Below are 25,605 nucleotides of genomic sequence, written 5' to 3'. Positions count from 1 at the left end.
TTGATTAACTTTCTTAAACTATGTAATATAATTTTTTTCTCTTATACTTCCTCTGTACTTATATATAAGGTATTTTCTAAAAACTTATTTTGACCTTAAATATAAAGGGTAGCAATGATATTTTTAAATAATTAAACAATTTTACCCTTGTATTGAAAAATAAAATAGATCATTAATTGTATATTTTCTCCACCACTATCATAGTATTAATTATGATACTATTAGGGATAAAATTAAAAAATTATTGTATTTTTATATGATTTTAACTAAATAATAAATATTTATTAGTTTGAGAGATTTAATTAAAATTATCTTATATATAGAAACAGATGGAGTATATAAAAACGGAGGGAGTACCAATTCAACCAAATAAAATGTTGTACTCTCTTTGTTAAAAAATATAAAGTATTTTTAACTAAATCTTATCTTAATAAAGTGGTTACTTATTTTTAAATTAACCCTATATTTTTATATTTATCCATATTTAATAGGTTATTTCATTGTAAAATAAATATAAAGTAATTTATTTAATAGGGGCAATTAAAAAAAAGAATAATTATACTTATAAAGATTAAAAATACTTTATATTTTTAAATATCCAACCGTTTGAAAAATACATTATATTTTTTAATGAAGAGAATATGTCGTTATTTTTTATGACTTTTTTTTAAGAATAGAGTACTTCTTTAATTTCTTATCTTTTTTTGTTTTATTGTTATCAATGGCATAATCAATTTACATTTATATTCACCTAACTAGATAAGTTTTTATTAAATAGAACATAAATAATGTGATAAACCAAATTCATAGAAGAATTTCTCAGTCTTAATCAAATTTTCACTTTCTCATAATATTAATCTTTGATTGCATTGCGCCACCTGGATGGGCCCCCTAAATAGACCGGTGTTTGCCTTTTACATTGACTATATATCAACATTATGCTTTGTTATATGTATTGATATGAAAAATTATGTATAACTCTCGCGAGTCTTGCGAAATTTAAAAACTGTTAGGCTGATTTTTTAGAATTCATGTGTAATTTGAAATTATAATATAAAAATAATAACACCCTTACTTCTTAAGTTTAACAATTACATATGTAAAATTACATTTGTAAAATATTAAAATAATAATTATAAATTTTTAGTGGGATAATTGTAAACAATGAGCGTTAAAGTTTATTAATAATACTTGAATGATTTAACTATTAAATATATGATATTGTAGTTATAATTTGTTGAAGTGATATATGTAAATTATTAATGAGATAGTTCTATTTAATTAGTATTAAGCATGCAAAACATGATTAATTTAACAATTAGATATATAAAGTTATAATTGTAAAAAGTTGAGGTGATAATTATAAATTAATAATAAAATAATTATAAATTAATTAATTGATGTAATGAATTTTTAATAGAGATATTATTATCTCTATACTCCAATTTTAAATTGCATTTAAGTTTTAAAAGGACTTGATTGTAGTTTTTAAATTTTATAAAATTTATTTATAAATAAGTTCACTTTAAGGGACCTATACATAAATTTTTTATTGATATTGATAATAATTTCTACAAAACACTTCATCTTTAAATTTATTTTTTATTAAAAAAATAGCCCATGTCTGATTGGAACTTGGAGTCAAATACACAATTACATATCATCCACACTTTATATATATACACAAAAAAGCATCAATCACGATCAATATATTTAAAAAAAATGTAAAAAAAATTATATTGTTCATGAATTATAAATAATTTCACTCCTTTCAAATTCCTTACAAATAAATCAAACTCATTACTTCTTACAAAAATTGCAACATAGTTATACATGTATTCTTTTATTGAAAAATAATTATGTTCAAATTATAGTTGGCATTAGATATAGGTACTTTTTTCAATGAAATTCAAATATTAATTCATTATCTCTTGATTTAAGAGAGACTAATATTTTTTGTTAGACTCAACCCATATTAATAAAGTGCAACATACTTTGGTGAACCATGATAAGAGTGCAATTTATTGTGCCAATTTGTCACGGATATCTCATCTAATATTTATGGCAGTAAAGCATGATGAAGCAGATTAAAAAAAATTATGATGTAGCATGTTATATGTTTATGGGGTAAAAAATAAATTGGTCCTTAAACTGTAACTATAAAAGTATTTGAAATTCTAAACTAATTTTTTATGTACTGCTCTTCTTTAATTTTTAAAAACAGTGTCCTTTGACTTCTCTCATCAACAAAAATTAATTTTGACCCTTAATTGATCAAAAAATAATAGAAAGAGGCCTAAAAATTATAAAAAAAGACCAACAAATTTTTTTGTCAATGTCTATAATTTTTGGATCCTTAATTGTAATTTTTTATTTTTCTAATAATTTTGGAAAAGCATAATTTTATGTCCATATATTTTACTCGTGTTTTGCTATTGATTCATATATTTTTTTCATATTTTTGATCCTTGTATTTTTATTTTTTATTGTTTTAGATCCCTTCATAAAGAAATATGATGGACTTAAAACAATAAAAAATAAAAATACAAAGATCAAGAGCAAAGCACAGAAACCTAAAGATATGTTTTTCAATAATTTTTGATATCCTTTCTATAATTTTCTAGTCAACTAACAATTAAAATTAATATTTATTATTGGTAGGGTCATATTACATTATTTTCAAACAGTTGAAAGGGAACATAAAAAAAAATAAATTTAGAATCTGAGAAGCTCTTAGAGTCCTATAATTCATGAGTCAATTTATTCTTTTACCCTATACTTGTATTCTTTTTGTGATATATGTGTGTGCGCGTGTGTATATATATTGAGATATTTTATATTGTATTGATCTAAAAGTTGCATTCGTTGACATAACAAAGCAAAGAGACATATTTTCCCCACATTACGTGATATATTAACTTGGTTCCCAAATAACTTATTGGATAATATATTACAAAATTGTGGAAACATATTGATCTCTATCAGATTTAGATGGAACACAAACTAAGCTAATTAAACACAGCTTTATCTTATTCATGAAAACTTGTATACACGCATGGAACATGATCATCATATTTTCAGGAAATGGGGCATGTGTGTGCTCCTTGCGTGGTCAACAAATGATGCTATGTACTATGCATACGTATTAAAAAAAACACCATATTATATGTACCATGCTAAGATCTTGTGAATAAAAGAAATTACTCTCTACATTAAAAAATATAAAACTTTTTTAACCAAATCACTCTCCTAATATATTGGTTAATTATTTATAAACTTATGCCATTCTTTCACGTTGGCTCTTATTAAGTAAAGTGTCTCACTTAAAGATGAGTAATTGATTAGTTTATTATTAAATGTATTTTTGAAAAAAAAACATATTAATTACATATCAAAATATTAATTTTTTTTATATTTTTTAACATTTAACTCTTTAAAAAATATTTTATATTTTTAAATAGAAGGAGTATTTATTAAGGCGCATGTAGTGGTTTGACCGACAGAGAGATTTGAATTAATTGGGATCAATATGGCTCTTAAAAATTAACTATTAAAATGGGGAAAAAAGTTGAGCGTTAGATATTAAACAGTAAACATAAATTAGGGGAAATTGTTGAAAAGGACCAAGTTTATATTCAAAATTTACTAGTGCCTCTTCAAGCATTTAACACTCAAGATTCTAAGAAATAAATAGTTTCTGAATTCCATCTTTGAATTATGTTTGAAATGAAATAGCCAAATGAGTTCAACTGGTAAATAATTTGGCCATATATCCCAATCAGACGTGGAGTTTAAATCTCATTACAGATATAACGATGGTTGGTGAATAATTTGTGAGTAAATGACAAATATCTTTGTAAATATTATTTGAGACACGTGGCAGGATTGATGTTTGAGGAATCCCAAAAGCTCAACAAGGCTAATTGATTTTTTTTTTTTTAAAAAAAAGGAATATTGGGAAACAGAGGAGTCATGAAGAAGAAAATAGGAGTGCAATAATTTGGCAACAAAGGTGAGTGGGAATGCACGATGAAGGCCCTTTACTTTGGGTCACAAGTCACAACTCACACCACCCACTTGTCTTTTTTAATTAAACCTAATTAGCTTTTCTCTCCCACAATCCTCCCCACCTTCTCTTTTTATATTTAAGAATCCACACACCTCACATTTGTTCCCTTCGATTTAATTTAATCCCACTCGTTATGTTTAATCATCCATATCTTGCTTTTTTGTTGTTCCTCTTATTCTTTGACTTCAAAGCCAACGTTAAATCTCTTTTTCGTGTTCTCACGTCTCTTCAATATCTCCTTTTTAACTTAGACAGTGAATTTGGCAATGAGACAAGATTTTTTTGTACATTTCCAGGATGACCCTTTTTTTGTGCTACACAATTTACTGATAATATTTTTTTTAATTCAAGATATTCTTACAATCGGTAAACGTAATATTAATCCCTCAAAAAAATTGAGTGAAACATGAAATAATACTCAAAAGGCTCGACTGCTAGTTTAATGATAACATTTTTTTTTCCCATCATTTAAATCCTAGGTTCCATTTTTTCTGGCAGTTCTTTTCGTTTCTTCTTTGTTTTTATTCCCCACTAGCAGGCTGTTTGCCAGGGGTGTTAGTGATGCTGATTGCATTAGGGTTACAAATCTATCTGCCTCATAAAATTTATTTTCCCTGAAAAAATATTGTTTTAGAACATTAGAATCATTGGATTCATTGCATAAATCACCTTGACATTATTTTTTTCTTGGAGCGAATCATATATATATATATATAATAAAACAACATAATACAAAAAAGAAAGAAAATAAAAAATTTAACATCCAACTACATTCCAGGCGAAGAATCCAATAGAGAAAAGAAAATTAGCAGTATTAGCGAAGCCATGCATTTCCTCACCATAACATTATTGCACTTGGATGCCAGAGTGAAATCGCTTACTTCTCCGTATCATGGCTTTTCTTATTATTAAACCTAGATGTCAATTTTTGAATTTCATTTAGTATAAAAAAAGCTATTAAATTTTAAAATTTTGGAACTCCTGAAAGTTAACACAGACCCAAAAACGAAAATCATATCAATAATCCTAGCCATGACCGAATACTTAGTCAGACTTGAAACTTTTCTATGACAAGTTGAGTATTAATTGAAGTTTCGTATAAACACGAAATTCTTGTGCACAAAATTGCATAAAATAACCAACCATGAACCATCCTCAATAAAGCAGCCACCTTTTTTTAACTTCCACTCACATTCAATCCAATTCAACTTGACAGCCTTTTTTAAAAAAGAAAAGAAAAGAAAAAAGCAATAGCTTGCCCCAAATTGACAATGACACGTAAACTAAGATGGGAATAAATCAAAGTAAAAGGAAGCCATCAGGTTGATGCGAGATTATTTTTAATATAATTTGTTAACTAATGATAAAAAGAAAATAATGACTATAAACTTTACATATCTAGAACCACTCATCTTGTGAGTCATTAGGAAATAGAATTATTATTTTCGTCATCGTCAACAATGCCATCAAAGAAAGGATCTCTGAGGAGCTGAGCAGCAGAGGGTCTTGCCCTTGGCTGAGCAAGACACCTCTCAATGAAAGCCTTAACCTCTGAATCCATGACCTTGTTCAGTGCCTGAGGTCTCACACCAGAAGAAACCTTCTTGTATATCCTCGCCACATTGTCACACTCACTGTAAGGAATCTCCATTGTCACCATCTCCAACACACACATCCCAAATGAGTATATGTCCACCAGTTCTGTATAGTTCTCGTCGTATAACTCCGGCGCCATGAATTCTGGCGTCCCCAGAATTGAATGTGCAGAGTGGTTCTTCCCCACTATTGCTGCCAACCCCAAGTCACCAATCTTAACCTACACTCACCATGCAAATAGATATATTCTTTGAGAAATGATCTACTCTCAGTTTCATATCAATTTGATTAGGACGGTATTGTTTAGGGTCAAAATCTTTGATACTATGGTCCTGAGGAAAGGGAATAATTTAAGAGGATGGAGCTTGGTTGGAAAGAGAATAATTGGAGATTTGAAAATCAGAGTGGTATAAATCTTGGAAAAGCTTAGAAGGAAAAAATCATGAAAATAGGATAATTTTTAAACTCACATGATGCTCGTGTCAAAGTATATCCAATTTGAAGAAATTAAAGAACCAGTAGTGCTGTACTAACAAAAAAATCTCATGGTAACATCATGTCAACTTTCTAAAGGACCAGAGCACAAGATAATGAATTGTATTTTACCCTTTTCTTTTCCTTCATTCACGTTAACAATGTAATGCGTGATCTGCGTACTTTATTTCTCATAAAAAAGCTTCCAATTTGACAAAGTACATGCTGAATTTTCTTATTTCTTCTTTCCTTTATTTTTCTTGACCTTTTCTCTTTTCATTGATTTAAGCAACGGCAAGTTCTCAACAGATAACTGCAAAATCAAATTTGATTTTCCAACCATTTTCCAGACACCAATATCTCATTTTAATATTTTTGTTTCCTTTTCAATTTGGATACCATTTTCAACTTGACAATTAAGCAAACATGTGGGGGGCAAACAGCAGAAACTTTTCGATTCGAAGCAAAAAATTGCTACCTGGCCAGTATTCCCATTGACGAAAATATTGCTGCAATTGAGATCTCTGTGGATGATACAAGGCTCGTGCGTATGCATATAGTTCAACCCTTTCAGAATCTGCTTCGACCATTTCTTCAATGCCTTCATCGACACATGCTTGTGCTTCTTCCTGTACTCCCTCAGATTCCCGCTCGTACAGACTTCAGTGATGAAGTTCAGAGTGTTGCGTTCGTCGTCCCTCCAGAAATTGTAGAGCGCTATGATGTTCTTGTTGGTGAGGCTTCTCAGCAACCTCACTTCAGAGTAAAGCCGTTCCACCATGGCCGGTTCATCACTGAAGTTTCTCAGCTTTACCTGGTTCCACGCCACCTCTATTCCTTCCTCTTGATCAAATGCTCTGTACACTTTCTTCACCGCACCGGACCCTAACAGCTCACCGTATCGGCCGTACCTTCCGGTCGGGTCGATTTCGACGAACGGTTCGGAATCTCCCGATGCTTCAGGCTTCACAATCGGCATCTATCGCCAATTCAAACAAAAAATCGTCAAAATCAAAGCAATTTAAACCTAAGACTTGTATTCACACAAATTCAGAAAAATATACAACACGATAAGCAAAATACATAATGTCCGGTAACAATTTGAAGTTCAAGCGAGCATCGTATTGATATTTACTAGATAAATTTAGCTAAAGAAAAAGATATTGAAGTAAATACGAAGATATTCCGTATAGCGCGCTTGAAAAGTCAAATCACTCAGGAGAAGCAACACATCAAGCCGAGAAGAAGACATAGAAATAGAATTTGATGCTTTATTTTTGAGAGATTTTGAAGCGTTCAATTGAAGAATTATAACAGAAATAGAATGCAGAAGAGAATGAGATTGTGAGGACTGAGGAATCATTACCGTGAAAGGAAACCGAATGCTTGACCCCGCAAGAGGGAAGAAGCAACGAGCTTGAGCTCTCCTTGTGAGAGAAAGGGAAGCAGAACACAACGATGAATCAGGAAGAGAGAAGAAGAGGTGGGAGAGAGACAGAGACGAATTCGGTGGTCGTTTATATAGAAATCGAAGAGGTTGGCGAAGTTGAATGCTAATCTAATATAATTCAGATTTAATTAAATAGATTTTTCAGCGATATTTTGACTTTTAAAAATTAAATAATTACTTACAATTGGGTAATGGCCAATCAACTTCAAGAGGAAAAAAAAGAAGGAAAATATTGTTTATGAAGTGCTGTTTTCTTTTATATGACTATTGGAATTAGTTTTTTTTTTATTCACACATACTCTGAAATTTGAAATTCAAACTCAAGCCCCATCCTATTATTTATAAATTATTTTTAACATATTTTATTATAATTAATTTTTTTAATTTTATTAATTTATGTTAAAATTTAACAAGTTATCATCTTTATCCTTAATAAATATTTTTAAATCTTATTACTCATATCTTTATTCAAAACATTTAATAAGAGTAAAAATGTAAAGAGAAATATTAAAAATTAACAAGTATTTTATAAATAGAATTAAATTTTTCTCTCTCTTTACTTTATAAATAAAATCAAGGAATAATATGTAAGTAGTTATAATTTTTTACTGAGACCAACACTGGTTTTAAAATATAAAATTTAGCTTAGGTGAGGTACTTAGCTAAATGGCTTGTTGGATGAAAAATTATCTATTTAATTTTTCCCCTTAAAGGAGAGGATTTTGGACCCAGACAAATCCATGAGCTACTGTAGTTGGTTTTATTTTTTTTTCATCAAATGGAATTTTAATTGAAGTTTTGCCTCATTTGAAGTATGAATTTAAAAAAAATGTATTTTTTATTAAGATGATTTGAACATTAATTTCTAATCACACCCCGTCCAAAAATCTTAAATAAGCTGCATTGTTTATAAATTACAGATGTTGTTGTGACTTGTTAAAATTATTTTTTGATACTGATTCATTAGAACTTTTATTTATATTACTGTTTCAATCTTTCGTTTATTTAACCAATAATTCTATCTATAATTACAGAGAATAAGGAAATATATACAACATAATCATTATAACGCATAAAAAATAATTGAAAGCCATTAGTATTTTTTAAAATAAATTCTTTACTATTTTTTTAAAAAAATATGTGTAAGTATAAATCTAATATAAAGTTTATTTTTATATGATGTTTATGAGTTTTTTAACTTAAAAATTTACCACTTATACGATGCGTCTTTTATTCAAATTTTTATATTATATGACCTATTAGTAATTAATATTTATCTAAAATTTATATAATTTTTTCCTTATACGTGTGTTTTTATTTTAGCCTTTAGGTCATAATTTGTTTAAAAAAAATTAGAAGGTAGACACTATCTCAAGTTAAAAGCGAGATTGAGCTGATCTCTCACTTATTGGAAAGCTTGCATGCCGCTGGTTTATGAAACCATTTATTCAGATTATGTATATCCTAATTCGCCATGTTTTTCAAACGAGCTGTGCTGCTTTCTTGGAAAGGCAGAGTAAAAGTCAAGAGTCAAACCGGAGTTCCATCATCATGGGAATTGGATAACCCAAAAGCATTTTCTTGGCAAGTGGAATCCAGAGCCATTTCCTCATGCGCTGTCTTATTCTACCGTTGCTGTTGTTCGGGTCAATGTCTAACGCCGCGTATGGCGGCGCGTCTCCGCGTCAACGTGTCCTGCGTGAACCTGACCGAAGCGAACGATCCAGATGCCGACACGCGCCGCAGACTCCCTCGAGTTCTTGTTGTAATAATATCATCTGGCTCCCTCCAGTCCGGATTCAAGAATTTGAAATTTGATAAGCCTACTCAGGTAAATATATACGGCATGGTTTATAAACTTGTCAGGCCGGTTTGTTTACATATGTATAATTAATATTAATCTTATATGATATATAAATATTTAATATGTAATGAAGTTGGTAGATTATATATATATGCCCAAAACCTAGTTAAAACCTACAAAGCCTGTCATGTATGTTATTTAAAATGCCAAATTTTATATAGGTCCTTTAAATGGTTTCCTATTCATGTTTGATTCATGAAAAAAATATTATACAAACTAGCTGGCTTATTATCATGGCTAACCTATAGCTTCTTTTTTAGTTCTCTTTGTTGTATATGAGATATTTTTTTAAATAAAATTGTGAATATAATATGAAATATTAAATCATTCTGAAAAAATATTATGAGATGATAGCATAACTATAACATTGTTTAAAGCATTGATTTTTTCCCCCTACATAGTATCTCTAACATACTATTCGTAACTAGTCAAACAAATTCAATCCTTCTGTCTAACGACTTATATTAAGAGAATAACTTTAATTTTTTAAAAAATAATTTTATTAATTTACATAAAATGTCATAAGATATTTTTGACAAAGGCCATGATATAGTGTCAACCAACCATAAAAACCAAATGTGAGGAATTTTTTAAGAAGATAATTTATAGGAACTATGTACTTGAAATTATAATGGAGAGAGACCTCCCCATTTCTTTATTTCATTTTTCTTCTACTTTCTCAATCTCAATCATTCATATTATTTTATTAAATAATTTTTTTAAAATTATAGATTTAATAAATGGTTGAGATGAGAGAAGTGGAGAAAAATGAGATAAAAAAACAGAGAGATCCTACATCCTACTCAATAACATTTCTTTCTTTATTAATCTATATCATTATTTTATTTTTTATTGACATATTTTTATTGCATACATATATCATCTTATTTGAGATAAATTTTTTATTATATACATATATTTTATTGGAGATAATTTTATTTAAAATACAAGCACTAAATGTGAACATTTTTCTAGTTAAAATCCCACCTTTGATTTATTATGCCATTAGAGACCAACATTTTTATTATACTCAATTGCTCTGTTATTTCTTTATCAACATATTTCATTTCATTTTTTTCTCAACAACTAAATGGGTCCTAAATCATTATTTCACTACTGTTTTTAATTGTAAAGGAAAACATCTAAGTTTCTCCCTAGATTTCAATCTACTCCTTCCATTTTCAAATATAGGAGAAAATAATAAATTAATACAATTTAAAATTTTTTGTTAAATATAATAATTATGTTTGAAATTAAAAAATCTGAACTAAACTATTCCTATAATTAATGAAATAAATTTGTCTAATAAACATTGTTTTGATGAGGGACAATTTGAACAAAATGTGATAAATACTTATTGAAATTTATAATTTTGTTTAGAAATAAAAATAAAAAGACACATAATAGTTTATCTTCTATTTAAAAAAGAAGTAGTATTTATGTTGTGACGAATATTTTCAAAATGCTAGAAGTTTCCCCCCTTAAACTCCCCGCACACACTCCCTCTCTCTCTCTATATATAATATATGTGAAAGATTTTTATTTTAGGTATGTTAAGTTTATTGCATGAGATACATTGCTTATGTCTTATAACTGGGCGAGCAATTGAAGCATAGTAAAACTTGCGGGGACCATTTTTTTTCAAATTAACAAACATATTTTTTAAAACTTTTAGATTTAAATTTGAAGGTTTAGAGTTTTGATATGGTTTGGCTCTCCTTTGGCTTGAAGAGATTTAATAGCAGGAAGGTCAGGAGGTTTGATAAATGGTTTGAGGATTGGTTATTGCCAAAGTTTGGTACTGATGATTATGCTGTGGCTCTTTTTTCTGCGATTTGCTGGTCCATTCGGAAGAGCAAATGTAGATTTGTCTTTGAAGGGGCTGAGATGAATATTAATGGGTGTATTGCTAGTGCTGTGGGGGTGAGTTGAGAACGAAGTGTTATTGGGTCTGTATGGCTAAGAATAAGAAGAGGAAGGATATTAATCCTAGTTACCTGATGTTGGTTCTGTAAAAATTAAAGTGGATGGGGTTTATTGTATTTGTGCTCGTACAGGCAAAGCAGCTATTGGGATATTAGGGAGGGACTGTAGTGGTTGATATTTGGAGGGGAATAAGGAAGCTTGTTGATGCTGTATCTGCTTTTCAAGCTGAATGTTTAGCTGTGTTGGAGGTTTTGGGGCTCAAGGACTTGTTTAGTGACGGTACTGTGATCTTGAGGCTAATTGTCTCAGGAGCTTTATTGAAGATCATTGCATGTGGATGAAAAGGGTTGTGACTAGAAGTATTGGGATGATTTGCAGCAGTGTTTTGCATTATGGGGATCTGTTGAGGGGTGTAGTCTGTCTTTGGTTTCAAGGACAGGCAATTATGCTTGCAGCTCATTCAATGAGAGGATTGGTATCGCAAGGATGATGTCCATGGAAGAAGAAGGGGATTGGTTGATTTGTTTTGGTTTGAATGGGGTTGGGTAGCTTGTACTTGTTCGTTTCTGTTTGTTTGTTTAGGTTGTATGCTAGGGTTTATTGCTTTCCTTCTTTTCTTTTTTACAAGTGAAATAGTGTGTATAATATATATATATATATATTTGGTCATTACTAAATTTGACTCTGTTTTGCTAAAAAAAAAAAAAAATTGAAGGTTTAGAGTTGGCTCAGGGCTTTGGGATATTAATGGAGTCAAATGGGAAGGAAGATGTTGTGATGAAAAAGACGTCTATTGTATCTCACTCGCCTTCCTTCCATTTCAACACAGATGGTTATATTTTAAATGCTTTTCTTTAAAAGTCCTTTTTTTTTAATTGTAAAAAGAACCATTGGTCCACATTACATGCTCGCCTGGCTGTGCCCATCCATGAATGTGTGATTTGCCACAAAATTTATATTACATACGGATTGGCCTTTTTTTTTTTTTTTTGGTGCCAACTTTTACACATTGATTGATTGACTTGTTGATTATTCACAATAATAGAATCTATAAGTGATATTTTTCTTGTTATCTAAAATATAAGATATTTTTTAAAAAATTAAATGTTAAAAAATGTAAAGTATTTTTAATCTTTTGAGGGATAATCATTACTTTTTTTTTTTTCAAAAGTGCTCATATTAATAATGACTTTATATTTATTATAGATTATTTAATAGGGATAAATATAAAAAAATATGATCAATTGAAAAATAGGCAACTACTTTATTGAAGAGTAAGATTCGATTAAAAATGCTTTATATTTTTGAACGGAAGAAGTGCATATCTTTTTTTATTAAAGGCAATTATATTTGAAGTATTGTTAATAACTAATGTGGGTATTTTCTTTAATAGAAATACAAATATTAATTTATCATATTGTGAACAATTAGTTCCTTTCATTAAATTTAACATTCATAAATTATATGTGACATTTAAAGTTCAGAAATTCATGCAGGTTTATACGCTGGCCTCTTCTTTCTATATCTCTAAAAGCAGGCTTAATTTTGCAAAATGTGGTTGTGAAAAAAAAAGTTTTGAAAATGAAAACAAACAAACAGACAAGTTAGTGCTTTCAGGCTCAAACTTAAAAGGCCTGCAAAATATAGCCTGCTTAGGCTGAGATTAAGCCCACAAGCCAACTGTGTTGTTGTTTTTTTTTACGACATCTTGTTTTCCTCACATCTCAATCTTGAGTTCTTGACCCAGCCTGCCAAAATTTTAACACTTATCCACACTCACACGCACTCTCTTCCTCTTAATGCCAGACAATCGATCTTCTACGGTTCTACCCACTCATCTTTCGTTACCTTTTTTTTTTTCTTTCTCACCGGATCCCCTCATTACGCTTAGCACTCAGTCTTCTCGGCATAGATGCATTAAGATTTTTATCTGCACCCAGTACTTGATCTTTATTTCTCTTCTAGCCTTGGCTAGCCTTCTTGAAGGGGAAAAAAAGATTTTTATTTGTACTGAAATTTCAATTATTAAAGTTTAGATTTTATATTATAACAAGAAAAAAAAATTAAAAAAAAAAAGAACTTTCAAACCTGATGCAAAATCACAATAATCAGGATTGTGGGTTGGGCTTTACCTAGTTGATTTGAGGGAAACTTGGCTTTGATGCTTTACAAACTTAGCACAGCAAAACCAAGCCTAGTGTATTGCCAAATAACATTTCGGACATGTGAAGTAAATTCAATTGAGTCAACTTGTTAACAAATAAATCATATTTTTAAAATAATTTCAATTTAAATTCAGCCTAATTACGAGTCAAGCTTTATCATTCTAATATTCAAAATATGTTATTTTTTATTTTTACCTTCTTCAAAATGCATTATCCATTACTGAAAAAACATCATCCAATATTTTAGATTTGAGAAAACATGTTTCTGTACTTTACTTAAGTTTTGCTATAAGTCTTAATATTTTTTTTCAGTATTTCAAATCCCTATACTTTTCTTTGTCTATGCCTAAGGTCCCTATAACTATAATAATGCTAACACTAAATACTTGTTTTCATGTGAGCGTCATTTTCTTGGAGAATTGAAATATTTTGTTTGGTCTTATATATAAGTCATCTTTCATGAAGAATCCATGCTTTTTTTTATAAGTTACCTTGCATTAAAAAAAATTATTAATTATTTTCTGTCAATTTTACCCTTGAGTAATTTTTGATGAATAGAGAATAAAAAATTACATGAGACAAAAATTATTTTTAAAGATAATATGTTCAATAAAGATAAGTTAAGAATATTTTGTTAACCATATCAATAATTTAATTAACTCTAGTTGACCCTGGTAAAAGGAAGCGCCAAGTAACACACAACGTTTCCATCGAAAAAAGCTTCCACAGCGTTTCATTAGCTCTTGATATAAGGGTAGTACCCTTGCGCTTTTATTCTCGTTGAAAAAAAAAGGGAGTACCAAGTAACGCACCGTTTCCCATTGATACGCTCATAAACGACACCTATCATAGCGTTTTATTGTAGCCTAGAGTTTTTTCCTCCCTGAAAATGTGAAGAGTTCTCTTGCTAAGAAAATTAGTAAATTTCTTGAATTTACTTCTACCACTGATCTTGATAAGTACGTAGGGTCTCACTGCATCACCAACAAGTGTCTAAAGATACTTATCAGTATGTCTTGAATAAGATGGATAGGAGGTTATCATCATGGAAAGTAATACCTTGTCATTGGCAGCTAGACACAAGTCAGTCTCTTCTGTTGTAACCGCTTTTCCTAACTATACTATGCAATTAACTTTGTTGCCTATTCATACATGCAATGAAATTGATAAGAAGCATTGTCATTTTATTTGGAGAGAAATGCACTCCAAAAAGAAAATGCACTTAGTTACTTGGGAGGATGTTTGTCGTCGTAAGGAGGATAGAGGGCTTGGTCTTGGAATGGCTCACCATCAAAACAAAGCTTTTATGATAAAATTGGGTTGGGAGTTGATCAATAAGAGAGATTTTCTTTGAGTTAGATTTATGAGGACAAAGTATGGATGTGGTGATGATGTTATCTCTAAGGTTGAGGCTCAAAAGAGCGGCTCTAGTGCTTAGCGTGGCTTATGTAATGTTTGAGAAAAAACTTCAAACTTTATTGCATGACTTGTTGGATAGGGGACAAAGGTTAAATTTTGAAAGGATTGTTGGTTGCCTCACCATGAGGCTTTGATTACCTATACACTGAAATAGGCTCCTGACATGCTTTGCAAAGAAACTGTGGGTGAGTTCTTGACTGCATTTGGCAATTGAAATATGGTGAAATTTGTTGACTATCTTCCCACAAAAATACTCGAACAATTTTTTAAAATCTTGTGCAGTAATGTAAAGGATCTAACAAGGTGGAGATGGTTTAATAATGGAGAGTTCACCACTAAATTTTCTTACATGAAACTATATTTGAGCCTTGCTTTAAATAGCATATACTTGTGGAGGAAAATTTAAAAGGCACCTATACCTCAAAGAAATAAAAACATTCTTATGGTTGTGTTAGAGGAGCAAGCTTATGACAAACTCTTTACACGCAGCTAGAGGACTTCAAACTAATGACTCTTGCCATATGTGTCTTGAGTGCTGAGAAGACATATTACACATGCTACGCGATTGTCTCTTAGTGGCTGTTTGTTGGAAGAGATTGGTTTTTAGGGATTTCAAGCCAGAATTCTTATCTCATACATGGATTGACTAGAACTTATCTAAGCATACACAGGTAAAGGGCGTTAGATGGGGTGTTTGGTTTGCTATATTATGTCAGCAATTAAGGCTTTGCAAAAATTTTAAAGTGTTCTAGGGTAAAGAGTTTGAAGTTCAGGGAGTCATCTCTCAAGTGCAGGCCATGACTATGTGATCTAATTTGAAACTCATATCGAGAAAATTAATGTGATAGTGATCGCTGGACTACTCTAGATCTTGAAGTGGTTAATATCAATGTTGATGGGATTAGTGGGAAGGATGATACAATGATAAGATGTGGAGGAGTAGCTGGTGACCATAAAAGGAGATTCCTTAAAGGCTCCCTGTGTCATATCAATATGGAAGTAATTTGCATGCAAAATTATAGGGAGTGCTTTGGGCTCTCAAGAGAGCCTGAGACTTAGGATGGAAGACTATTGTAATTGAATCAGATTGTGTGGAGGCAATTGAAGCTATTACTATAGGTACTTCTCCTCAACACCTTGATCAAAATATTCTTCTGAAAATTTCTAATATGCTGGGACAAAATTGGTCAATGTCAGTTCAATGGTGCAAATAGGAAGCTAATGCTATTGCGGACAAACTTGTGAAAAATGCCTTGTCTAGGCGAGATGGTTTTGTGTCTTTCTCGAACCCCTGATTGTCTTTCTGAGTCATTCGCTCTCCATGCAAGAGTCTAGTACCCCTGCGCTTTTATTCCCATCGGACCAAAAAATAAAAAAAAAAGGTCGGGGAGTACCGAGTCAACACGCAGCGTTTCCCATCGGCAAGCTAGTAAACGACACACGATCGCACAGCGTTTTATTGCAGGCGCAAGGTTTAAATCTTCCGCAACACCGAAGTCGATCCCCATCGATAGTTACGGCATCGTCTTATTCTTTTCGTCGTCGTCTTCATCTCCGTAGAATTGGATTCGGTCTCCCTAGGGCCTGCTATTCGGACCAATTATCTGGCAAACACTGCAACGCTATTCTAGTTAATCGATTTCTGGTTTCAGTCTCAACCTCTGCTACCCAGAAAAATGGCTACGTTGAATTCAATTTCTGCGGCTCTAAAACTCATTGACGCAAAGAAAGAAAACCTTAAGAAAGCGTACGATGAGCTCCAAACTCAATATTCTCTTCTCTTCTCCACCTCCCGTCTCTCCTGGTCTGACATTGATTCCCATTTTACCTCAATCCAAAATTCTCTCACTCAACGTTTTCAGCATCTCGAATCCCTTGAAACCCGGCAATGCGACCCTCAATTGGGACTTACTACCCAATCAATTCCCGTTTCTTCTTCACCATTGACTAATCAAAACCCAAAGATTGAAGATTGTCCCTCGGTTCCTAATGACCCACCCTCATCTTCAAACCCTTCGACCAAGAATGTAACTGATTTAATTGCCGAAAAGACTGTAGTATTGGATGCAGTGGCGCCTAGGCGCGAGTTGGTTGCATTTTGTGAGAAGATGGATGGCAAGGGGTTGAGGAAGTACGTTATTGAGCATTTTAGAAGAGGTAGTGGTCTTGAAGATGAGCTTCCTGGTGCCTTACGGTGTGCTCCAGACCCAGCGGCAATGGTTCTGGATTCATTGGATGGGTTCTGTGGGGCTAATGGCATGAAGAATGCGGAAATACGGAGGATCAGGACATGTTGCTCACTCTTCTTGGGAAAGTTGAGGGCTATATCTCCAAAGATTGAATTCAACGCGAGAGAAAAAGCTAGGAAGTTGGCGTCAGAGTGGAAATGGAAGTTCATGACTGACGATCGTGCAGACGCAACGGGGGCCTCGGCTTATTTGCATCTTGTGTTGACCTATGGTTTGGTTTCAGAAGTCAGCATGGATGACCTTGTTGAAATTTCCGCAATGGCTGCGAGCAATAAAGAAGTTCCCGAGCTCTGCCGAATTATGGGGTTGGTTGATAAAGTTCCCGGTAAGACAATTTCCCTTTTAAGGGCCAGTTAATGCCGCCCAATTTATTGCTGTTCGATGTTATATTGGAGCTTCTAGGACTTTTTAATGCTAATATGAAACGATTCCTACCTTTGTGTTAGAATTATAGTACGTTGTTGGTTACAGACTTGTTGGTGATTTCCTTGTTTATTCATGTGAATGATGTATTGACGTGCTTTTGGAATTACGATTTTTAGAAGTTTGTGGCTTCGGCATAAGTTTATATTCAACATTACGTTCTCTAATGAAGATGGATAGTAAGATTGAACGAAACTTTAAGATTTTAAAAGTAAGTGAAGAAATGGTTGATAAGGGTTCTTATTTGGAAGCAACTATTGAAATTACAAGTAGGTATATGCACCACGTGCAAGGTTGCAATATTAATTTGATAGATAAATGGCATCTGCTTATGAAGCATGCAATGGAAAGACAAATCTAAGTGTTAATATGTTATGTAAAGTAGGTGTTGATATTTCATTCAAAAGAGTATGCGTTGATACAAGTGTTTGTCACATATTGATGTGGAAATCAGTCCTTTCTTGAATTTCCTTGGGATGTTCAGATGTTTGCATGTTATGGTGTACTTGATAGATGGGATTCATGTACATTTCATGAGTGGATTAAAACATAAAAAATGTGAAGAGAAAAGATAGTGTGGATCTTATCATCTGATGATGGCATTTCACATGTATGCATAGACAGGCAGCCGCATGTTTCTAAATGTTATGTTTGTATAATTAATAGTTTGATCTTTTTAGGTAGTTTTGTTGGCAAGAGATTAAACGACTATTATTGTTGTTGTTGTTGTTATTTTTTGCCTCTTCAGATCTTGTTCAGAAACTTGTGGGTAGGGGCAAATATGTTTTGGCTGTCAAGTATGTTATGGAGTTTAACCTTGCTGATAAGATCCCACCAGTACCCATTTTGAGAGCTTGTGTGAATGACTCTGAGAAACTTGCTAAAAGAATTCTCGAAGAAGGGAAGCCTCCAGTAAGTGCGTTCCTATAATTGATATCCTTATTTGTGATGCTAATGCTCATACTTCTTGTGGTGTTCTATGCAGGCTGAGGCCACATCTAGAGAAATACATAAACTGAGATCTGTAATTAAGGCTATCCAGAGCCACAAACTTGAATCTGAATATCCAATATCAGGCCTTGAGCAGCGGATAGAACTACTGGAAAAGGAGGGTAAAAAACGACCTGCATATGCTCTTGCTGCAAAGCCTCAACCTCAGTCTCAACAGCATCAGCAACAACAACAACAGCAACATCAAAAGAAAAATATCAAGAGCCAGGAGCGGAAGCAACATAATGGAAACAAGCTTCCTCGAGTATCTGTTCCAGCTGTCCAGCAGAATGCTGGTAGTGCCAGTTCAGCATTACACCAGTACCAACTGCCTTTTGTTCATTCAACAGGTTTGTTGACAAAACATCAGGATTCATGCTTGAGCTCACAAGCCACGCCATACAGCATGGTGGGACCAACCCCCACCATTTCACCTTATACGGGTCCTTCAGCTGGGTCTTATGATTTTGCCAGTGTCCCTATGGGTTCCAGTGGAAACCCCAGTCAAGTTGGTTCTCATCCATACTCATCAGAGCCAAATTTTCCATCTGGTTATTATGATAGAATCACTGCTTATAGTGGTCTTCCACATTATTACCGTTCATCTTACTATCCTCAATAGTTCAAGAAACTGAACCTGTTTTCAACACTGAACTCTTGGGGTGATATTATACTATTTTAGTTTCTCCGGGGCTTAGCACTGCTGGTTTCTGGTTATCAAAAGCGTATTATGCTTCTTTAATCACTATGATTGTAGGATAGGAACTAGGTTCAGTAGATACGAATTGTGAGGGGATATTTAGGTTTATGCTTTTGATTGCTTGATCGGTTTGTATCTGTGAGATTACTTTTAGGTTAAACATGATATTCAAGCCTACTTTGCTTTCTTCTGTTTTTTGGTGGCTAGAGATGGGACTTAAATGGGCTTTGAAAAGTAAAGCATTTCTATTAAGTATAGGATAATTAATACACTTGAGGTAAAACTCTTATCAAATGAGCCTACTTTCAGTTCATATGCGCATATGATTTTTTTTCTTTTCTGTTTTAAAAAAGTAAAAGAAGGCCACTGTAGTTTTAAATGGCTTGACTTTTCAAAATAAATGTATGGGATGGAAGTAATCTGCCATCAGAAAACATTTGCTGGATATATTTAGTCATTTTGGGATTTTACTTTGTTTGCCTCTCCCCCATAAACAAACACATACCTTCATAAGATATGCCTTTACTTTCGATGTCAAAATTCAAACTTATGACTTTTTTTTTTTTTAAGAAATTTTTTTACAATCTACAAAGGACTGGGAGCTGGGAGTGTGAAAGGGACAGGATAGAGATTAACCTACGTATACCAAAACCCCATACACTTGTGTCCAGTGGAAGTTCCACTTGAGCCAGTGCCTAGAGAACTAAATGTTGCTAATAATTGTTTAGAAGGATGTTGTTTTTAAGGGAAAAAACCACTCCAGTCCCTATACTTTTGTTTTCAGTACCTATAGTTTATATTCATGGTTTTCCATCCTTTTTGTTTGCCCTGTCTAAAACATTAATCCCTTTATTTAAAAAAACTAAAATACTCGGAAGGACCATGAGTTGGCCCAAACAATGTTAATTTTGCTGAGGTCTAATGCTTTTATACTTCTCTGATGACATTCTCCCTCTCACTCATGCGTTGTCATTTTAGGGAAGTGAGATTCCTTTTCCTATTTTTTTTATCAGATCAAATTTTTAATCAAATAATTTTACAATTTTTTTTGTGTTAGATGTAATAGGTTTAATAATGTTAAGTCCACCTCAGTAAAATTAACATTGATTGGGTCATCTCATGATTCTTATAAGTATTTTACAAAATATAGGACCAACGTTTCAGATGCAGCAAATAAAATGGATAAGAAACCACGAAAATAAATATAAGGACTAAAAATAAAACACAGTTAAAGTATAGGGAGTTGAAGCGGTATTTTCCCTATTTTTAGTCTTATTATACTCAGTCCTATGAACCATCCATCTGGATGTGGCATGGCAAATGCCGCTATATTTTTTTTTTTAATTGGTTTTCTTGTATACCTCTCTTACACATTTTCTATCTTCAACATCAAACCTTCCCCCCCCCCCTTTCTCTTTTTTTTAAGTTCCTTCTAAAAGTAGAATTGAGGGCGCTCTATTTTCTTTCTTTCTTTTTTCTTTTTGTGTGTATAGCCCCATCTGAGGTTGTCTTGAAAGTGTGAAGTCAATCTCTTGGTTTCCTGTCTGGTTTGCATTTTGCTGTTCTCTTCAAATTTGAATTTGGCACACGTGCATTGAATTGGCGTGTAGCTTTGGTTGTGAAGGGCACTTGATATAATTTACGGTTCGTGCTTTTGTAAATGGGGGATTTTTGTTTCAGTCTACTTGTAAATTGAGTAGACAAGAGATAGTTTTAATCCATTCCTTCTTAGAGACTATGACACCTAATCCACGTTGAGTAGCTTATAGCTTATGTAGATGGACCTGAAATGACGTTAATCACTCTCATGGCTTTTGGTAGTGCCATTTCATGTATGTTTCTTGCCATGGAAGTTGATGTGTCATTCTTGTAGAAAGGTGAAAGCAGCCCAAATTGTGACATGTTTGGGTACCCATCTATCATTCTTGGGGTTGGCCTCATTGATTTTGAATCCAAAAGTTTTGAATCCAAGCAAAGTGACATAGAAAGTATCTTGAGCTGTGTGAGTCATTGTGGATTGTAGATCAATTACTCACAGCAGGTCAAACTAAGAACACTGAATAATGGACAATGAAGATAACCTCCCTCTCTCTCCCTCACGTTGGTAATTAGGAGAATAAGCTTAAGAAAACATTTGTGTCTGTTTGTGTTTGTGTTTGTGTTTTTACTGTCAGTTGTCAAGGGCGTTTTCATTCTGTGGCCGAGAATAAAAACTTGGGCAATTTTTGAAGGCATTTATTTGCATCTTGCGTCGGCCTCAACCTTGTATATTGAAGGTTTTACCTTAAGGGTGTGTTTAGTACACGGAATAGGAATTTTAGGAAAGGGAAAATATGAGTACTATTATTCATAGTGTTTGATCAATGGCAAAATGACATCATAGAAGGAAAGTTTCCCATATCTATGGGAAATAGCTTTGTCATTCTTGTTCCTGTTCTCGTTTCAATTTTGCACCAAACAGGCTCTCAAAGTGTTCCCTATAAGGGTTAAATTTGGTCATGTTGATGAGAAGTCTCATTTCTCTTTACTAACTGAACTAATTCCGTTTGTTGTAAATAAATGCTCCCTATTTATTTCCCTCAACATGAGCATGAGTAAATTTTTTGACTAGTGAAGACATGACCATGCCTGGAGTTTCTGCATTCATGTCTCTGTGCAGCAGCTATAGTCTCTTCCTCTCTAACCGGAGCAAGTTATTAGCTCTAGGATTTTTATTTCTCTTTTGAATTTCAAGTTCTTAGACTCTGTCTGATAAAGGTAGGACTTAGGAGTAAGGTTAAAAAAGATGTATTGAAGAAATTTTAAACTGTGGTACCTTTGAATTGATCTTTTACCTGTGGGAAAAGATATGTCTGTATTATTACTTGATGCTGTTTTGTAGAAGATTATTCATCCCACCTTTCCAAAAGAAGTTCATCTTTTTTGTATTGATAGTTGAGTAATGTAACATGTAAGAGACCTCGTTTTCTAAGTGTATGGAAAATTTTATTCCTCTAATGGTTGAGACGTATTCTCAGTGCGTTCCTTGAAAATAGGCCGTGCATGACTTCCCAGCTTTCTTCTTTTTGTGCTTGCGACTTGTTAATGCTCAGGATTCAATCAACAAGAAGAAAACACGCACACCTATTTAAGGTGTTTATAGCTTATATCACTAGGACCTTTTCTTTGATCGAAACCATAAATTTGTGGAAATTTTGATCAAATAAATTTAGAGTTGTTTAAATGAGTATTCTATAATACTCTTTCTGTCAGTGTTTCCTTGTCTTAAGTTTATTTTATGTTGTATTAAAAATTTATGTGAAAAATAATAATAGTTAAAGTAATTTTTATTATTTAGTTTGAGATTGTTTGTAGTGTATTAAGAAATATTCTTTTTTTTTAAAAAAAAAGTCGTAATTGTTTAAAGCATCCTTTAAAGTGATTTTCATCCATCCCAATTTGCAATACAGAAAAGAAAATATGCTTATACATGATTACTTACTCCACTTTTATTATACAACCACCCAGAGAGTAGTGGGGTTAAAATCATTCAAAATGATTATTATAAGGTTGATATTGATAATTAATTTGAATCAAGTTCTCTTGGTATTATTTTTAATGAAAATTTGAATGCACTAATATTTTTTGGCATAGAACAAAAGGAAATATATTTTTTAATTTCTCTCTAAACTTGGTGCAGAGGAAGGGGGGCTTTAAATTATTTAAAGTAGGAAATATGCACGAGACATGAGTGGAATAATTTTCTTTTTTATGTTCTGCTTTTTTTGGGGGGAATTTTCTAAGTCGTGTGATTTAGAAATTTCAAACTCATATAAACTAACATGGATTCTCCCAATTTCGACTTTATCGATTTTTTATTATAGCTGGGTCATATTCAAACACTGTTGAACCCTTTTTTTTTTGCCAAAATTATTGAACCCAACTGAAAGTACATCTTTTAAGGATTTTTTTTTTGTATTTACATAAATTAGAATTCACAATCTTATATTTAAGCGATCATAGTTTCTTTTATTATGATTAACATTTATCAGTATCTTTATAATATTTTATAAAATTGAGTCTCATAGATTCTCTCCCTAAAATTTATAAATTTTGTAAACAATACTGGGATTCTCCCAAAATATCTTTATCAAATTTTTATAAAGAGAACAAATTGAGTCTGGTATATTCGCTCTCTAAAATTGATAAATTGTGTTGAAATAATATATTTTAGATGTAGGACCATATGCATTGAACGCTACAAAATTCCCAGAACATGGCTTCAATCAAGTGGGAGTCACTAATGATTCATACTTTCAAAAAATATCTTTCAAATGAAAACTCTTTTAGAGAGAGAAAGAGAGTTGATGTTTGAGTTTGGATAGACATTTATCATGTGCACTTCTAATGGATGTGACAAGTTCAATTGTACGATTCATTTCATTTAGGTGGATAGAGATAATAACTCCAAGTTTTTAGAAAAAAATAAAAAAAAAGTTGAAAAAAAAAAGAAAAAAAAAACGACCAAATCTTTGATCTTCTAAATGGATGGCTAGCCGTTAATTGCTCAAATTTTGGTTTGCTTTCCTTTTTCCTTACCTAATTATTGGCATGAATAGGATACCCTTTTGTTTTAACTGTAAAAATATAATGTAATAATTAAATTAAATGAAGAAAAATAATTTTTTTTTATAATTCTGCTTTCTTTAAACCATTTTTCATCAGATGCTATTATTTATTGTCTCCAAGCACGTCCATGAAAATTGACCACATACTCTCTATTGCGACTAAAAGTTGAAGGGACATCAGAGTTTGGATTACCAATAATTGAGTCAAAAAATCCCCTGTTTAGATCAAATTAAACTCCTAGCTTGTGTCTGAAGTCAAAATTAGATTACCTCTCAATGAAAAATACATATGAACACATTTATCTTTGAATGTTTGTATGTATAGCTTTAAAATTGGGAATAATAAAATTGATATATTTATGCAAGGTTTAGTAGATAGGAAAATGCTTTTTAGAAAAAAAAATACATATCCCATTTTTTGTATGGAAATTTTTTTTTAGAAAACACTTTTTTAATGTATACTATTTCATATTACTAACTGATTTTTTAAAATCATATCATATCTTGTTTGACTCCAATTGGATTAGGTTGAATCATATGGGTGGTAAAACTTTTTTTAGCAGCAATTTTCTTTCATATATAAGATTTGAACTCCATAATAAGCACCAAAGCACTCGAAAAAATTGCCACTAGCAACATATTTAATTTAAACTATAATAACAGAACTGCCTAAAATTGAATTGAAATCATAAGATATTAAATTGTAGACCAAAATTGAATGAAGAGGCCATGTGATCTTCTTCAAGGATTTTCATTCCAATTTAATGCCAACGAGTAAAAAAGAAAAAAAAAAGACTTTTGGCGTTAATTCCAGTTAAAATTTGAAGTTTGTATGTTAATTCAAAGGTTATAGATGCACCTAATCAATTTTCAAAGCTTATGCACTAATTTCATGATCAAACTCAATCCTCCCTATCACCTTTCATGCAATTAACCTAGACATGTTAGAATGAACAAATCGATTAGGAGGCTTGAATCCGCTAATTGGTTATGGAATTACCGACAAAAAACCAAGAAAAAAATAATTGAATTTAATTAACAAATTACTCATTCCAATTCAAAATATACGGTATTGAATAATTTTTATATTCTTTCAACTATATTCCCATTTTATTTATTAAATATTTTAAAAAATAGTCCATAAGAATTTCAATTATCATTGTTATAACACTTATATAAAGTATTTAATAAGGGTATAATTAAAAAGATGTACAATTTTTTAAAATATTGAAGTTTAAAAACTATTTTTTTAAATCATGAAATAGTTACCATTGCATATATTGTGATATATATTTTTTGAAAATGTTAAAAAATATATAATTTTCACTTTCGCTCTTATTTGCAATTAATAATTATAATAAATAGTTATTAAAAATTAAAATATAATAAATAAACAAGAGGTAAAATTGAAAAAATATTCTAAATCTATCTTACATTAAGAACAACAAAAGTTGATAAAATTTGTCTTATATTAAGTACATGAATACATAAAATAGAAAAAAAGAATTAAGAAAAACATATAAACAACAATTTTTTTTGAGCTAAGGTGATATTAGTTGATATAGACAGTCATATAAATTATGTGAATCTAGACCTTTATGGAACCAAAATTGTTTTGGTTTAAATTGGGCTTTCAAATTCAAAGGAAAAGGATTTGCAGTTTTGCACCAATC

The 25,605-nt window shown here is 31.7% G+C and overlaps 2 protein-coding genes across 2 annotated transcripts; one reads left to right on the top strand and one right to left on the bottom strand.

Annotated features, from left to right (window-relative positions):
* Positions 1-5,224: 5,224 nt before the first annotated feature.
* Positions 5,225-7,663, bottom strand: LOC129318467 (probable serine/threonine-protein kinase WNK11). The gene is made up of 3 exons (XM_054963243.1): positions 7,506-7,663; positions 6,618-7,118; positions 5,225-5,885 (listed from the first exon to the last, which is right to left on the bottom strand). The coding sequence occupies exons 2-3, from the start codon at positions 7,116-7,118 to the stop codon at positions 5,493-5,495; spliced, it is 894 nt and encodes a 297-aa protein (XP_054819218.1). The 5' UTR covers positions 7,506-7,663; the 3' UTR covers positions 5,225-5,492.
* Positions 7,664-16,462: 8,799 nt separating this feature from the next.
* LOC129318636 (FRIGIDA-like protein 1) lies at positions 16,463-19,519 on the top strand. Its single transcript, XM_054963514.1, has 3 exons — positions 16,463-17,537; positions 18,384-18,547; positions 18,621-19,519. The coding sequence occupies exons 1-3, from the start codon at positions 16,640-16,642 to the stop codon at positions 19,245-19,247; spliced, it is 1,689 nt and encodes a 562-aa protein (XP_054819489.1). The 5' UTR covers positions 16,463-16,639; the 3' UTR covers positions 19,248-19,519.
* Positions 19,520-25,605: the final 6,086 nt, after the last annotated feature.

This window comes from Prosopis cineraria, unplaced genomic scaffold (genome assembly GCF_029017545.1).
Source record: "Prosopis cineraria cultivar Desert tree isolate PC_DT_omini unplaced genomic scaffold, ASM2901754v1 PC8, whole genome shotgun sequence".
NCBI lineage: Eukaryota > Viridiplantae > Streptophyta > Magnoliopsida > Fabales > Fabaceae > Prosopis > Prosopis cineraria.
The sequence above is the reverse complement of the archived record's forward strand: the minus strand, read 5'-3'. Positions and strand labels throughout refer to the sequence as shown.